General features: G+C 42.1%; 1 protein-coding gene across 1 annotated transcript in view; it reads right to left on the bottom strand.

Annotated features, from left to right (window-relative positions):
* LOC311189270 (ras-related protein Rab-10-like) overlaps window positions 1-14,686 on the bottom strand; it is a gene marked incomplete at both ends in the record, with an annotated part of 31,288 nt that extends 16,602 nt beyond the window's left edge. Inside the window, 3 exons of the mRNA XM_084260893.1 lie at window positions 6,599-6,737; window positions 7,785-7,845; window positions 14,521-14,686. Coding sequence (XP_084117019.1) covers window positions 6,599-6,737; window positions 7,785-7,845; window positions 14,521-14,686 — 366 coding nt within the window. The remainder of the gene's footprint in view (window positions 1-6,598; window positions 6,738-7,784; window positions 7,846-14,520) is intronic.
* Between the last annotated feature and the right edge of the window lie 3,785 nt (window positions 14,687-18,471).

The following is an 18,471-nucleotide window of genomic DNA, read 5'->3' as shown; positions in this document are numbered from 1 at the left end:
TGAAGCTTTACTCATTAAGGTCAATGGTCCTCCTACACAAAATTACATACATCAGTCCCTAAAACAGGGTAAACAGACAATTTAATTTCATCACACAACCAACGTTTTAAGACTGGATGTAACCGAAGGTTTTACAAGTGACATTTGACTTTACTCTGAAATAAAAGGTCAAAGGGAAATATTAGCACACTTTCTGTACAAAACCATGAAATCCTTCCTGCAAAGTACTTCTGTACAAACAGCTCAAATTTTTGCAGTAGCACTGATCTTTCTAAAAAGCTACAACTAGTAACAAAAAGGAGGTTAGAGATACCAGGCCAGTAAGCATTTATTTCACCAAATAACCAATATTTCTACATCAATATAGTGACAGCGTATTTTCACTTTGGCTCCTTCACCAAAGCACTCCAAGCACCCCTTTTTTTAAAGATGGTACCTTGCAGTTTCTTACTTTTAGAAAACTAAAGAATATACACCAAACAACATCCATTTCAAATTTTGAAAATTGATTATATGGATGAAATCTTAGAAAAAGAAGTCATTATGACTAGGCAGAAGTTTGACCACGTGCTCAGCTGGCACAAAAACTGCAGGGGTATCAAAACTGCTTTGAATTAGCCAAAAATATGGCTCTTCAGCACTTCCAAAGCTCACTGTGTATTTTCACACTCTTTTATTTATAGCTCAGGAATAAGCTTTCCAAATGCAAACTCTATAGCTAAAAAGAGGACACTTATTTTACAGTTGTTAAGATGCTATTATGCAAGCCAGCACTGACTAAGCTAGTAAGAACCAGGAAACATTTTTTCTCCATGTCATGGAAAAACACTATACAAGAATTTCAACAATTTCATCAAGGCAAAAAGAAAAAAAATATTTTCAGAAGTAAAGTGTTTTGCTTTGGTATCTCAAAAACACATCCAGGTTTTTTTTTGTTAACTCTCTTTACATTTTCTTCTGGTTTTAACATTTCAAAGCTCACATTTTATTTAAACTTTAAAATAATCTGAACTTCGAGAAACTCTAGCTGGTTTTGGTTTTGGTTTTTAAACATCCCAAAAGAAAGTAACAGTACTCTTATTTCCCTCCAAAAATTGGAGTCAAGACTGACCAAGTTTTTTGGAAGAGCGCAGAGTCATCATGTTTCAACAGAAGGGGTTTTTCCCACCTGGCAGCTGAAGTGGGTGGCAGTGGGAGTCAGGCTGCTGAGACCGGTGGCCACAGGAGGGAGCAGCACCAGTGCCAGGACCCAACTAGACTCACTGGACTCACACACCATCCTACTATGGGTGCTTTATCAGCCTGCTGTGAGAGGAGCCACCCATCCACACCCTGAACTAATTACAGCACTGCTCAACTTTCACCTAGCCAGTGCACCCAACAGGGTAAATGCCCAACTTTTGGACTATGAGGCTATTAACAGAAATCAGGCATACAAAAGGGAAAATATCTTGCTCATTCCCTTTGTATGTAATTCCTTTTTTCTGTGAGGTTTTGTTTGGGGGTTTTTCTTTGCACTTGTTCTCATTTTGGGAAAACCATCCCTTCACTTTTTAAATAGTGAGTACAGACCCTGTTGTGAATGACTGGCTACAACCTCCCCTGCAGCAAACCGACCATGATTGCCCCAAACCTGTGCAGACTCCTTGGTGCATGAAGCTAGCAATCCAGAATCACAGCTTCCTCCCTCCACCACATCTCCAGGGCGTAGCTACGCAGGGAGGCATGATTTTCATACACACCAATTGCAGTTTGAAAAGGGAAGAGATGTCATTGTTTGCAGATCCAAACAATGACATCAAGAATCCAGATCTGATAAATACACTATGGTACTGTTTAATCAGTTTGTACTTGAGGAATAAATACAGCATTAATGTCATTTTTCTGATTTGAAGATGGTCACACGGAGTTGGGGGAAGGCTGTGAAGCCAGAAGTCTCTTCCTCCCGCTCACTAGACAATGATACTAGAAACTGATCCTTTGTATTAATGAAGAATTAATTTGTTAGGAATACACTGTCCCCACAGTCTCTCTGACAGCATCACATAAGCAGTGTTCATATTGTGATTGCTATGTCGCTTTCCATTTCTTTTTTTAAGTGCCTCACCATGATCTCAGTTACAAATGCCTAGTTTCCAGGACTTTAGTGGAATTCTGCAAATGACAGAATTTGTCTATTAGCAAACGTTGACTTGACTAGACATAAACCCATTTAACCTCCAACTAGTCTAGGGTTAGAGCTAAAACAATTTAGCAGAGTGACAAAACCAAGACTTTTCAGTTCTAATCAGAGTAGTAACAATAAACCCGTCTATGGACTGGAACAATTTGATCCTTTGGGCACCGAGCTTTCCCATCTAAAGAAGAAAAATTCATAAGAGTTTGTAATCAAGTTAATTTACATTTGTAAAGTGTTTTGCTGTGGTGCTTTTACTTAAGTATGATGTAGAAACACTGAACAACAGTCCAGGTTTCCAGCTCTCAGCTATATCCAGCGCATAGAACCAGAAAAGGACACTATTAAAAAATGGCAGCAACCCAACAGACCCATACATTTTATAATCTGCTTGAGGGGTCAGTTCTTTCAGATGTAATATACAGGCTTTAGGTTTATGCTATGAACATTAAATTGTATCACCAAGACTTGCTACTGCATGAGAAAATGAATCTATACTTCTCATGCAAGAAAACCTTCTGCTAGCAGAGAACCTCCAGCAGAGAGATAATCATTAGGCACTCCTAATGCCATCTTCATGGCCAAACCAGGAGACAAGCACAATGAAAACAAGTCCAGTGTGTTTAAAAGCAAACTAGAACCTACCATCTGTGTCAAAAGTTTTTGGAGACCCAGATGATGCGCATGAATCATGGAGTGATTTAGGTTGACAAGGACTTCAGGAAGCCATCTGGTCTAACCCTTTGCTTGAAGAAGGACCAAATTCAAGGTCAGGTCAGGTTGCTCAAGGCCCTGTTCAATCATGCTTTAGAGTATCTCCAGATCCTCTCTGGGCACCTGTTTGAGCCTTTGACCACTCTATCACGAGGAAATTTTTGCCAGTATTTTAGTGGGAATGTTGTTCAAAACATCCAGGAAAGAACCATTTTCTGCAAATGGATTTGGTACATGGTTACTTGTAGTTACTTTTTAAAGACCTAACAGAATCAGCCTTTCAGAAGAGCTGCATGCAATAGCTAAAAGTCATGTCAGCAGGCAAGAGGAACTCCTTAATAAAATGGTCATTACCCGCAACCATATGAGTAAAGAATGGTTTCAGGTTCTAAAGTGGATTTCCTGCAATTATCATGCTCCTAATGAATGCATTATAAATCCAATATACCTGTATTGGATTTGCCAATAATGTCCTAAGATATTAATCTCCCAGAGTATTTTTCTAGTTAGCTTTTAAAGTACAGTCATGTTACTTAGTTTCCTCTAGTTCTGAATAAATTGTACAACAATACAGATAGAGCAGCATATTTCTGTCTTGAACTTCCTTAAACAGTAACTCATTTTTAATAAGAAAGTTGCTGTATTCCACACTTAAAATAATTGAAATACAATGAGAACATTACTGGTAATCTGATTGTAATAGCCCTGACTGGCCAGTTTTTATAAAATCAATGGAGTTTTTAGGAATGCTAAATTGCTTAGATTGTTATTTTCAATTGTTGTACAAGTGGCTTAGCACACTAAACAGATTTAAAAAACCCCACTTTGTTTAAAATCTCTGCACAAAAAAAAATCAGAAATGAGAATGTAATGTAATAACTGAATCATCTCCAAAAATCCAGTTTGATTAGTTCAGGGGCAATCTCCACATTACCTATTAGTCTGGTGTTTAATGAAAACTGTGTCCATTTCCCTTCCTTAATTTTTTTTTTAATTTATTTTTCTAGTCTTGCACATTTTTAAGGGTACTGTGGCAAACAGCCACTTCCATACCGGGCATTTGTGGGGAATTAAATACTGGTTTGCATTTGCAGACCAAAGCAAATGGAGGCAATGTCACCAACCTCCAGTGAGTAATTAATTTTCATGAAATGCCCTGTGTTTTAACAATTATTGCTTTAAAACACTTCTTTTGCAATGAATGGCCCCATATATTTTCACCAAGACACTTCAGAAATTGATATCCCACTAGGACTAAATTAAATTTTTTATTATTATCTAGCTCCATTACAACACTCACTAATTGCTAGTTTTTAGATTGGTACAATCTATCATGCAATCTACATTCCCAGAAATTGTTTAAATTGAGTACTTCTCCATTTTTAAAATTTTAAACTAACAAAGTACCTTCAGGGGTTAAGATTAAACAATTTTAAGTATTAATGGGTTGAGTACGTTTACATGAAAGCATTCAAGAGTCATGAACAGCAAGCAGGCTTGTGCAGATGTGATTTCTTGATTGACTTAAGCAGATCTAAGCCTTCATGGTGGCTACAAGGGCTAGTCCCATCCTTCCCTCCACCCTAGCCATACAGTCCTGGTACTTTCTTCATCTTCGTGTTTGTGCATTGTAGCCCACTGAATCAATGATCCAGTTGAGCTAATTAAAGATGACAAAATTACCCCTTTGGAGGCAGTGTAAAAAGAAGATCAGTATTTTACATATAAAAATTCATACACATGTATCTACGTTTTCTGTTTTGAGTAACAGTAAACCTACTGTCATATTATGTGCCAAGTTAAATCTTAATCATGAAACTGTAAAACCATTGGCAGACCTAGCTGTGACTCTTGCTACCTAGCAGGAAAAGGACACACACTTTTCACAACAAAATGATAAACCACATATGCTTCCTTTAAGTGTGAGCAGACAAGCCAGCAAAGAATATTGTATCATCAGATTTCTTTTGTAACACATTACTGAAGTTAAGACAGTGGAAACTTAGGGCTTTTACAATAGATCTAAGGGTAATGATGGACTAGGTCACCATACTAATATTAATACTGAGGTCATGTAAATGTAATATTTTACCAACAGTGTTAGATATCCCAAGTATATATATATATATATATGTATCTGTATACTAAAGCTCTGAGGAGAGAAGAGGACAGGTTCAATTGTTTTATTTCAAGCCTGCTTCCCCAAGATGACCTCTCCCATGCATTATGTGATACTCCTATCAATTCACAGCATATTATAAAAAAACGCTTGGATGTTTACTTGATGTTAATAAACAAAGAACATTATCTTACTTGAACTCTTACACAAGCATATTAACTTATACAAGCATACTACCTACAAGCTCGGACGTTACTACTTAGGGTAACCTCACTGTTCTCCACAGCTTCCTAAAGAGGGGAAGTGGGGAGGGAGGTGTGGATCTCTATTCCCTGAGATCCAGTGACAGGACAAGTAGGAATGGCCCAAAGCTGCATCAGGGGAGGTTCAGACTTGACATCAGGAAGTCAAACACTGGAACAGGCTTTCTAGTGAGGTGGCCAATGCCCCAAGCCTGTCAGTATTGAAGAGGCGTTTGGACAGTGCCCTTAACAGCATGCTTTAAATTTCGGTCAGCCCTGAAGTGGTCAGGCAATTGGATTGTTGTAGGTCCCTTCCAACTGAAATACTCTATTCTAAAACTGACCTTCCTCTACTTAACAGAGAGCCTATCAAGACAGACCAAACAGGCTCAGGGTACTGTGTTACAGGCAGCTGAATGATCTGATGTCTAAGACTCATCCCTTGCATTGTTCTCACACATTCTTCTCCTGGCTTTCCTACTCCTACCTGTTCGCCTTGTGTCAACTCCAATAACTGTCAGACCTTTCTATGAACATTTTATGACTCTCTGATGCAGCAGATAACCATTCAACTGGTTTTACTGCATTAGTCATAGTGAAGCTTGGAGGCCTCTGACAAGCTCCAGAAGCAGCACAGCTGGGGCAAAAGCTTGGGAGCAGGAAGGGAGGTGAGAACACACTCTCTGTCTGGCAGCCATATGTTGCTGAATCACTTCCTATGTCACATGGAACCACATGTTTCTGGATGCAGCACCACAGGCAGCTGAGCTGCCTGACAGCTCACTGCCACCAAAAAGAGATTCTCCTTTTTCTCGCCCAGTTCCTCCCTCTTGAAACCATCCTCTCAAAGGGGATACCCAGCAAAGATGGAGAGGATGTTTCATTTATTTTGTTTCATTTGATTCTTGGGCTGAGGTAACCACACTACAGTAAGGAAATTAGGAAAGGGAATTAATTGGGTGCAATACAGAACTTTGACATGGAAGCCAATTAAAATCCTGGGAGGAGCTCATGTAGACTGGCTTGTGTGTAGCTGCAAGAATGAAAAAAAAAAACCCACCATAACTCAGCATGCCCAAAAACTCGTTTGGAAGCTGCGTTTTAAAAGTGCTTCAGAAAACACTCCTGAATCCCCATGGGCTTATCCTGGATAATCTACATTCTATTTCAGTTTCAGGTAACAGTAACCTTTCTATCATACTGTGTGCTAAGTTAAATGTAAGAAACTGTGGTTAGAAATACAGCTCAAGGAACAAGAATAAATCTCATGCAGAGACTTAAAACATTAACTGCAGTAAATCATTAATTACCTTCATTAAGAGATGAAACAATGTTAGATACGTTTACCTCATGTATGTCTTTCATCCAGCTTGCTATACTTTGAAAACTGTCCAGATTTGTGATGTCATATACAAGAACAAAGCCTTGTGCACCACGAAAATAGCTAGTACTAAGTGTATGGAATCGCTCCTGGCCAGCTGTGTCCCTGAAAGAGATTGTAAAAAAAAAAAAAAAATCACACACACACACGAAAAAAAAATCTGATAAACTTCAAAATCCTAAGAAAATTGGTTTTATTTTAAGGTGTAGTGTCCAAATTTTGAATTGTACTTTAATACGAAAGGAACAAAAAGGATAAGGATGAGAGAAAGTCTGGGTGACAGATACAGCAGTGAAAGAAATACACTGGAAATTTATTCCCTACTAAGGAAGCTAAACCTATGGTTGAAGACTGAGTATAGCTTCAAGTCCACCATTGCTTCTTAATGCACAGTTGATCATCAAGATCAGTATTACTACTAGAGCGATTAAAAAAAAACCCACGCTGGAGTACAAGCCCTGCAGGAGTCAGATGACATCCCATATTCTGACAAAGCCCCCCATAAACAGTCACACAGACACTACTCTGGTTTAAATGGAAGGCAGGCTGAGGGAAAAAGACATAAGATACAGAGATGCAGAAATTCCTACAGATAGAATTACACCTTCAGAAAGCTGCAAACAAGCCTCCAAGACTTTTGTAATAACACCTGCAGATCTATCAGTGGTCTAATACTGGATAAATCATGTACAGAGTTACTTCTTGAGAAGTTAAATACTAGTAAGTATAGATAACCTTCAGTATTAGATGCCTGGAAAGACAGCTGTCAGTAGGCCTACAGTCTTCAGAAAAACCTCAACAAGTGAAAAATAGAGTGTAGGTTCCCAAAGATTCATCTTACCAGCCTTCCCTCAGTAACCCTTCTGAACCTGCATTTGATGGGTAATGAAATGTAAGATTTTCCACACATTTAATGTGGATCATAATTCTGCATTGTTTCTGTGTCACAACAATGAACTTTCATTGTTAAAGCAACCTAGCAACAACCCTCGTTTTAACTTACATTAGTTGCTGCAAAACATATGCTCCCCTAGGTCAAATTCAGACGTTAAAGTGACTTCGGTAGGAACAACTGCACTTTAGGAAGACACACAATTAAAAGCAGATGTAATTTATCTGGCACTCTCATTTGTGATGTAAATTAAAACTTACCATATTTGAAGTTTCACTCTTGTATCATTAATTGTTACTGGCTTTACTTTAAAATCAATGCCTAGAAGAAAGAAGAAAATCTGTTAACATTTCTCATAACCACATAGATTCTCTTGGAAGATTGTTTCTTGGCTCTAGTTATCATGCAGCTTTGAACTGTAAGTGAAAAGCAACTATACCAAACAAAGAATAACCACTCAACCATATACATCCAAAATGGAAGCTGTAAAAGGAAATGATTCAGTGGTGAACACAACCACATGCCAGTACCTTACACAAATGCAATACAAAGCAATGGAGGGGCAGGTCAAAGCAAGGATGCAGATACTCTGTAACTACACACACACTTCCAGGAACAGGCAAGTGAGGTGACAGCAGTTTCATGGCCTGTGCACAGTAACACCTGGCAAACACACCGGTGATTTCAGATGCTCCCAGTTTCATTACCACAGCGTAGCAGCTAGAAATGGGCAGGTAGAAATGCTTAAAAAGCTGTTACATGTGCAATGCCGTTTTTCTGTCCTTACTTCCAATCCCTAAAAAAAAAAACAACCCACAGTTACACAAACAGGAATTAGCTAGTTAAATGAAAGGCTAGTTAAATGAAAAGATAAACATATCCTGAATTTCATTCAAAATTAAGACAACTGTCCCTCTTGCCTTAATCTCTGCATATCCCAGATCCATAGTGCCAATGCTACCATTACGCTTTAGCATTTGAAAAGTACGCTGTCTACTCAAACATTACAGATCTTTCCTCAAAGATACTTTACTTATAATTTATACTGTTTCCCTTTATTGCATTATCAAATTAGTGCTGCAAATGTGGTAGATGATACCTGTATTTATGGCTTGTTAAAGCTCCAAACTGAGCATTAGAATCTGCCAGCTATCACCTGCTATCTTAGACTGACACATGTCCACACACTTAACTATTTTTTCCCCAATTACTCTATTGCTGAAATGTTGTTTGATAATTTCTCTGCTGATATTTTTTCCACTGAGAAACAATAAGGCTATTTTTGCCAATTATACGAAGCAACCTTAAGGTGACATTGTGATAGCTGGCCATACTACATGGCTAAAATTCCTTAGGGTCAAAATAAGGCTACTTAACATGACTTCAGAGTGGCTTGTCACCTGTAACAACGTGCTTTGAAAGAACTAAAAAGACTGAAAAAGCACAAGATTTTAAACTACTGATTTCTGCAAGAGCCTATCTGTGAAATTACTTTATCAAAGGAAAGCATCCATGGCAGTAAACCAAAAATGCAGTGGAGGAAATGCTCCCTTCCTTTTTACTGGCATTGTAAAAATGTATTGTGCACAAAGCTTTGACAAATAAACACTCCCATGCATGATCCCAATGCTGTTAAATTTTTTCTCTGTATGTGGTAAAACAGTTTAGGTGGATTTTGAAAATTATTATGATAATCATGTCCTTCACTTGATGAATTTTTATTGAAGCTCCAATGGAAAGGAAAGATGAAATAATATAATTGGTATCTGTAATTAGTATTACACAAAGCTTCCTTGATGGAATTAATAATGTCACATGGAAATGTAATTTAAGCCAAATTTGCTCATGTAAGGTGAAATTCCAACACGATGGAAAACATTTGCTCCTGAAATTCACATGGTTTTGTTTAATTATCTGTATCACTTTCTACAATTGATGTTTGAGCAGTTGAGGGGGACAAAGCAGGTACTGGGAGGCTGGAATGTCACTTTCAAATGGTGCCTGGGGAACGTGGCAAAAAACATTGCAATCCAGACAGGGATTCCCAGGCCTGTAGGAAACAGTTCTTAGTTGACATACCTTTTAATAATAAATCACTATAAATATAAAAAATATAAATAAAATATAAATATAAATAAATCACTATATTGTTGGTTGACAGCAGGCTGAATATGAGCCAGCAGTGTGCCTGGGCGGCCAAGAAGGCCAATGGCATCTTGGCTTGTATCAAATATAGTGTGGCCAGTAGGTCTAGGGAGGTAATTGTGCCCCTGTACTCGGCATTGGTGAGGCCACACCTCGAGTACTGTGTCCAGTTCTGGGCTCCCCACCATAAGAAGGACATTGAGGTCCTTGAGCAAGTGCAGAGAAGGGCTGAGGGAGCTGGGGATGTTTAGCCTGGAGAAGAGGAGGCTGAGAGGAGACCTTATCACCACTTACAACTACCTGAAGGGAGGTTGTAGAGAGGTGGGTGATGGTCTCTTCAGCCAGGTGACAGAAGATAGAACAAGGGGAAATGGCACAAAGCTGCACCAGGGCAGGTTTAGACTGGATATTAGAAAAAAATTTTTTACTGAAAGAGTTGTCAGCGCCTGGAACAGGCTGCCCAGGGAGGTGGTTGAGTCACCATCCCTGGATGTGTTCAAAAAAAGGGTACATGAGGTACTTTGGGATATGGTTTAGCATAGGATGGGAATGGTTGGACTCGATGATCTTCAAAGGTCTCTTCCAACCTTGTGATTCTGTGATAAGCTTTTTTTTTTAATTATTATTTATTTATAAAAAGGGTAGAAGAGTGCTGAATCAGACTAAAACTTAATCTAAATTAAAATAAGGCTTATTGACTACTTAAGTCAACTTTAAAATTTATTGACCTAAAAGGTCAATGAATGTTAGTGAAAAACAGAAGTCAATATGTTCTGCATGCATGAATTGTTCATGTCTTTATATGAAATTTCCAGCAAACTTGGCAAATTGGAAAGACAGAAAAGAAAAATGAGAAATACAATGCCAAAGACAGCTCACAGTTCTCAGATGCTTTCAGGCCCATGTATTATACAACATGATCAACAAAACAAAGCGGGCATTGATTAACACTCCTGAGATAAATGTTATTTGAATGCAACAGCTTGTACTTGCTTCTTTTAAGCTGTCAAATAAAACCAAGAAGGGGTATGCGTGGCACAAGTTCAAACTGTACTTGTTATTTGAAAGTTTTATAGTCATGAGATCAATTTATTTTTTTTTTAAATTCCAAATAACAAATACGTCCATATTAGGACTAAGGTACCTTAGAGACACTCAGGTCTAAAACTCATGAAAAGTCACCAGCCACAGGGGAATTCAGCTGTGAATTGCCCTTCTCTTCCTTCAACACCTATAAAATCGTCTTTGTCTGTCTGCAAAAGTCCCCTTCAAAGAGCTCCTTTGCAGCTGGCCTAGAAAATGACAACAGACTTTTCACCCCAATACTGCTGGCAAGTTCCTCATATAAAAGGATCCAAAAAGTATGTCTATTTGGAGAAAACTGAAGCTTGAGCAGCTCAGCAGGACATGACTATGACAGCGTGGACAGGGGAGGGTACGTGCCCAGGTGCAGGTTCTCCCTAGACCACTTACTGTCATACAGCTCTGCAAACGGGGAAGCAGTTGGTATCTACTCCTACCTATACCTAACCTTTACTAGCTGTTGGTGCACTAGTTGAATCAGCCTGTATGCTGTACCTGCCAAGGAATATCTGAAGCAGAGTGGTATCTGAGTGGTCACAAGTACCGATAATTACTGTTTTGGTAAGAAAAGCAGCTCATGGGTAAGATGGTTAGGAAAGGAAAAGTGGCAAAAAATCCAGCCTTCTTGTAAAAAATGAGAAGAATTACAATGGGGATTACCAGCGGTGTAGTTAACACAGGACATGTTTACTTCCAATACAGTTAATTTTGTTTATTTTGTTGTTCATTTTGTTGACTTTATTTCCTTCTAAAGTGAGTACCAGGGAATCTACACAGACTTCAGAGCTCGTTCTCTTATCTCGCAACAGAAACAAATGTGTAAATCACTTGCATTTGCAATTTCACTCAATATTCTATTTTTTCAAAATATTGGCATTAAAAAGCAAAGGTTTCATGTGGATGAAAAGGTCAAAATAAAATCAGACTGGGGGTGGGATGCACACCTCTACAGAAATGTTTCTCACAGCAAGCATGTGCAGCCACCATAACACAGCAAAATAACCTCACAGCCTGTGAGATCACAATCCCGTTCACTTGCACATACAGAGGGGTTTTTTTGTTCATAAACTTTCTCTATGGCTTTATATGCAACGCCATTGTTTAAACAAAAACATTTATTCTTTATAGTCTATTCATAATACAATGCATCTGCCTTATGACGCGTAGAAGTTTAATTAGAAAACTATAACTGCTTATAATTTACCAAAACTGCGTAATTGAAGAGGAGGAAGGGCACCCAGCCTTGTGTGTTTAAGTGCTGCATAAAAAGCTTTCAATTAAAATTTACTGTGGATGCAATTTTTTTTTTCATAAAATACATCATTTTAGAAAAATTCACTACTGATGGAGCTTATTAAAGAATGTTTGGGTTTTCCCCCTGCCCCTGCAATAACACTGAGATTTTTCCTAGTGACACAAACCTCTGATTCATGAGGAACAAGAAAGAAGATTTTCAACAGCCTTTTAACTCCTGTACCTACAACCCTTTGCCACTAAAGAAGACTTTGTCAGAGGACTGGGATAGCTGAGAATCTGCACAGCCTGGATAATCTTTCCCCTACTCAAATCATGGTTGCAGCTGGACAGGTAAGGTGAAAAATCAATTAACATCAGATGAGCATTCAACAGGCTGCATGACAAATAAGGATCATTTAACTGAGCTTGTATGAAACAGGTATCTGTGTGAAAACACTTATTTGTTTTGATGATGTCAACAAAGAGGGAGAAGACGTGAACAGAAAAAGCACTGTATTGTGCCTTCTTTCTTTACACTGTTACGGGCCTGGACCATGCTCTCAGTCTGCATGAAACTTCCAACATTACTCTTTCTGGAGCCATCACTCACAGTCCCTTTCCTTTTAAAAATCTAAGATCTAATACGTGTCCTAAAATGGAACTGAATGTAACACAGTATTTCAGATGTAATGGTTAGATCACATTCAGGTAGCAAATACCACATTTGGACAATTCATTTACATTCCAGATAAACATTTGTTCAAAAAGTGTTTAAATCTCTCAAGAACAACTTTCAGGAACAGTAATAGAAATAAGGTTAATCTCAATATATAACTGTCTTAAGACTCTTTTAACTAGTCCTTAAACAATTTCAACCCATAACTTGGAAAATATATTCTTAGTATCATCACCATGTAAGAGTGACTCCATGGTGGACTGAATTAGGAGTAAAAGAAATTGACCATCATACTTGACCTCATGGTCAAGAATCTATGTTCCAATATAAAATGGACCAATGGAGCTGATGGCCAATCTTTAGGACTCCTTGCTAAGCTTGGTAAAAAGTTGCCTGTTACAAGGATCAATTTCATGACTTCACTGCTAGTTGCATTCCTCCCCTTTGCTTTGTGCTGGTTTCAGGAGCTGCTTTGCAAGAACAGGCAAGAAAATAAAAAGTGGGTTAAGTTCAGCCATCCTCACACAGGCAGGTCAAGTCCTCTCATGTACACAAAGCCATTCCCTGGACCAACTGCTGCCACAGCTACTACCTGTTACTTACTTAGTTAAGCCAACTCCACCCATACTGAAAAAAACATACAGAAGAGCCATACATATTCCAAATGAAGACACACACGATTTCTTCTGCATACTTTAACTTTCTCTTCAAAGGTACGTAACACGAAAAAAATTCTTACATGCAAGCTTTTAAAAGTGAAGATTTACCCACAAAAAAACTGGGAAAATCTCCACAGCGTATCAAGCCACCACATACACGACGTGTTTTCTTGCTGATGACATGTATTTCAGCACGTGAACAGTCAACTTGCCGTTCCTCACGGCATCGTGGGGCTGGTGTCGCATGGCAGTGGGGAGCTCCCCATCATCCCCCATCCGCTGAAGTCTTGGGTGTAGATCCAGGATGGTGTCCCTGCCTGTGGCAGGGGGGTTGGAGCTCTATGATCCTTGGGGTCCCTTCCAACCCAGACCACTCTATGATTCTATGAAAGCAATGGGGTGATGGACGCAGCACACAACCACCTCGGGCTGGCAGGGCTAATTATTCACATGACAGCAATGGCTCTGCTCTAATAATCACGCACACGGTGACCTCCAATAGAAAACATCTTGACTTTATATGATTAAAATTATTAGCACAAAATTAACTCCCTTTCTAGCACAACAGAGGGAGGACCTGGGCATTTTACTGATGGCTGACAACTCTCTGAGGCAGATACCATTTTTCTCTGCACCTACTCTGGTTCTCAGCAACAGGGCCTCGGCCTGGAGTCACGGGCAGTAGGAAACAGTAAGCAACAAGCTGTCCTCATCAGTTTAACCAAAGAGTTAGGTTCCAAATGCTATGTATAAACAGCGCAGTTGCTGGCAGAGCCAGGGTGACACATTTCCTGAGAGCCCGGCAAACCTCTGCAACGGTTTAAGCTTCTCGATGTGACTGCTCAGTCCCTCGGGGAGATCTGAGATCCCCAAGGCAGGCGGTGACGAGAAGGCTGCGTCTGAAACGCGCACCCGCGGAGGACGGCACGAAGGGAGGGCGCAAAGCGGGAGCCCAGGCATCCCCGGCCCCGCGGGATACACGCCAGGCCCTTGGGGAGTGCGGCGAGCGCGGGCGTGCGCACACAACCGCCCGCCAGCCGGCGGCGGGGCCCCGCTTCGCAGAGGGCTGCGGCTGCCGGCGGCTGACCGCAGCCTACGGAGAGCTGCTGGGCACCGGGAAGGTGCCAGGCCTGGGGCTGCGGGTGAGCGCCGGCAGGGCAGGCTGCCTGCGGGCACCTCCGGCCCGCGGTCACTCACCGATCGTGGGCAGGTAGGAGGAGGGAGTTCCGCCGAGCGGCAAACCAGGCTCCGTGTACCTCCGCACGATAGAGGTCTTCCCCACGCAGGACTCCCCGGCCATCACGATTTTCACCAGCAGCGGCGGCTTCCCCGCACCGCCTTGCCCCTGACCCAGCCCCGACATGGCGAGCACCGAGTACCGGCCTGGCCCGGCCGGGCCGGCCCAAGCCAAGCCGGGGCGGGGCGGGGCGAGGCGAGGGCCTCACCGCCGCGGGCCGTCCCGCTGAGAGGGACCGAGCACCGCCCCCGCCCGCGGTGTAGCGGCGGGGGGGAAGCCCGGCGGCGGGGTCGGGCGCCATCTCCGCTGGTGCGGACGGTGCCGCCGCCCCCCGCCCCGCACAGGTGGGGCGGGCCGCACAGAGCCCCGGATGCTGCGGGGGAGCGGGGTGGAGAGGTGCGCGGGACCGCAGGCCAGCTTTTTAAGCCGGTTTTGAAGAATAAAGCTTCCGCCGCATCTTTTGTTGTTTGGTTTGGGTTTTTTTTAGTTCACTTGCATGTCGCTGTTGTTACGCCAGGCAGAAATCTGCACACATGCTATAGAAAATACTAAACCGGTCAAGCTGTAAATTGCTTAGTTCCGATGATGGCTGAAAAGGTAAAATCTGAGACCCAAATGATGACGTGAGTGATGCCATGCTGTGCGCTGAGGATGCTGTGGCCTGCAGCAGTCCCAGAGCTGCTGTTACTATGGCCGGGTCCGTTAGGCCAAAGCACCAGGCCGGTCTTCACCCAACCTCTCCAGACTTCATCCTCCTGTAATAGCCATTTAGATGCCAGCAGTGTCTGGTGGGTGCCACAGGCATCCATTGCTACACTAAGCTGTGCATCAGGGCCTTGTTTGACCTCTTACAGATCTTGTGCTGGCTTCCACATGTTACACTTCAGCCTCTGTCCTGAATTAGGGTTGTGAAATTATGCAAATAAATGGTTTTTCATCAGGTTTCATCACAGGGTAGGAAAGAGGGAACTTTCACAACCCCTTTGTAGTGCTTCCCCCGTGAAGTCCAGAAATAAACAGTCTGGTCTCTTAATACGTTGTAGCGTTAAAGACAGAGACAGAGGAAATAGGCTTAAAGAATTTCCTCTTTTTTATTTTTTTATTTGTTCTCATTGACAGTCAAAGTGACCTGTAGCGTACAAAAATCCAAATGTGTATGTATCTTCAGTGTAGACTTGCTGCATGTCTGTCTGGATGCTCTTACCAGAATCTCATATTGTCCACATTTTCAGGCCCTTGGCCATTTACCAACATGCACAGTGAACTTGTCCAGTGCCATTAATTTACAAATGGGATATACTTTGAATTAAAAGTGCTAATAGGCATTTACAAGTATTTGTGGCTATCTAGGCTCTAAAGACTCCCCATGCATTTTGGCATTTTCAACATCAACCCCTTAAGCTCCTTCCAGATCTATTCATGTATCACAGAGAAGATGTAACTTACTCTTTACAGAGGACAATTTATGACTTGGTAAATTCCACCTAGCACAATTCGGCACATCCTCTTACCAAATGCCAAGTTTTATTTGAGGCTTATTTCCCCATCGCCCCACTCTGAACCACACACCAACCTGTCCCTCAGCTTGCCAGTGCCAGACCGGATAGCTACAAACCTTTAGGGCTTGGTGGCAGGAGATCTTCAAAGAGTGCCAGTGTAGTTTTCCTCATTGCTGGAAGAACGAGGATTTCTTCTACAAGTTGGGAAATAATCAGTAGGAAATGACTGATAAAATCACCTACTGAGTTGGTTGGTTATTTTAAGACTGATCTGTGAGACATGACTGTGTAAACCAGCAAATACTAAGAAAGAAGGTATGAATCAGTGTTTCTGTTAGGGACAGAGAAATGCTGTGTATTGGTAAAACTGGATATATGCTTGAATGTATCGGTTGATGGAAAAAGTTGACCCTGCAGGACACTTTCAGGTGACACAAAGCACATTACAAAAGCATTTGGGGAGTCCGTCCTGTACAGTAAAGCTACAGGTGTGCGGCTTTCTCAGTTTACAAAACTGTTGTAGTTTTGCATGGCTGGGTTCTGGTGGAGAAGGCGGGGGGTGCAGGGGTGCTTTCCGCAAGAAGCAGCTAGAAGCTTTCCACAGGCCCAAAAGAGCAAACACCAGCTGGCTCAAGGCCGAAGTTGTTGGCCAAGGCCGAGCCCATCAGCGCTGGTTACAGCGCCTCTGGGAATCATATTTAAGAAGTAAAACAATGCAAGCAGCCACTTTTTGCCACCAGAGAAGGGAGTGAGAAGGTGTAAGAAACTGTGCAGGCACCAAGGCCAGGGAAGCGGGGGAGGAAGACCCCAGGCACTGGAGAGAAAGATGCCCCTGCAGCCTGTGGAGAAATCCATGGTGGAGCAGGTGTCCCCCCACAGCCCATGGAAAAGGCCGAGACCCCACCTGCAGCCTGTGGAGAGGCCCCATGCTGGAGCAGGTGGAGACATACAGGAGATGCTGTAACCTGCTTTGGAGCAAGCCTCTGCCAGCACTTGCAGCCCACGGAGAGAGAGAGTGAGAGAGAGTGAGAAAGGGAGAGATCCATACCAGAGCAGGTTTGCCTGGGGGTGGAGTCTTGTGACCCCGTGGAAGACCAGGCTGGAGCAGTCTGGACCCGAGAGACTGAGAGACATTCTGTGATTTATGACTGCACCCCATAGCACTGACCCATGCCAGGGCAGTGTAGCTGGTGAAGAGCTGAAGCCCTGCAGGAAAGGACTCACATTGGAGATGTTTGTGAAGGACTGTCTCCCATGGGTGTGTCCCCATGCTGGAGGAAAGGAAGGGTGTAAGAAATGCCCCCACGCCTCCACCCTGGCCAAGAAGGAAACCAACTTTTGAGGAACTGACCAAAAACTCCCATTCCCTGCCCCTCCCCATGCCAAAATGGGGTGGGGGGGGGTGGGGGGGGAAGAAGGGAGTGAAACCATGACTAAATTGAAGTCTGCTAAGAAGAGAGGGGAGCGACGGGACATGCTTTAAGATCTGGTCGCACTTCTCATTATTCAACTCTGGTTTCCCCGGGTGTGTGTTGTAGTATAATAAATTAGTTTCCTTTATTCTGTGTTGAGTCTGTTTTGGCTGTGACACTGATAGTGGAATGATCTCTCCCTGTCCTTATCTTGACTCTTAAGCCTCTCAATATATATCTTCTCCCCTGTCCAGCTGAAAAGGGGAGTGATAGAGCGACTTTGGTGGGCATCTGGCTACCAGCCAGGGCCAAACCACCACAAAAACAAAGGCTAGGAGGGAAGATGATTGCTTTCTATCAGGGATTAGAAGATGAGGAGGTGAAAATGCTGCTTAAACAAAAGGATAATAGAATTAATAGATATACACTGACCATTAATATGGTCGAGATAAAAACTGTGAGCTTTATAGTAATATTTCACAAAATTCTCACAGTTGAGGTAATCAGGAGAAAAATCTTAAAGACAGACCATGGTGAATTTGTCAGAGAGGCTATAACTGCCTACAGTAGGGAAGGACTGGACTTCTCACACCAGAACACTTCACTTAAGAAACATCCCCTGCTATCTCAGCAGCTTTGTGAAGTTCTGCTTCCTTATGCTGGAATTTGAAGCTACCGTGAATCATCCCAGATCTGAGCGGTGATGGGGTGCTAGCATCTTCTGGCAGTTCTCATAGATCAGCCATCTTCTTGTACCTCTTGGTCAGAGGTCACGATGTGTATAGGGAATCTATAACATTAAGGGGTAATCTAACATGTTTAGCAAAGGAGGGGTGTCTTCGGCCAGCCGTGAAACAGGGCTGCTCTGGTCCCTCCATCAGTGTGGCTGCAGGCGTGCGGCCAAGACTGGTGCTTCGCCTTGTAGATGGATGCTCTAGCATGGGTTTGGCAGATGCATGTGAGCAGTATGTTAGTTTATAGATGGCCCATAAGAGTTTGA

This window comes from Gallinula chloropus (genome assembly GCF_964237585.1).
Source record: "Gallinula chloropus genome assembly, chromosome: 2".
NCBI classification, from domain to species: Eukaryota; Metazoa; Chordata; class Aves; order Gruiformes; family Rallidae; genus Gallinula; species Gallinula chloropus.
This window is presented reverse-complemented; position numbering and strand designations above follow the sequence as displayed.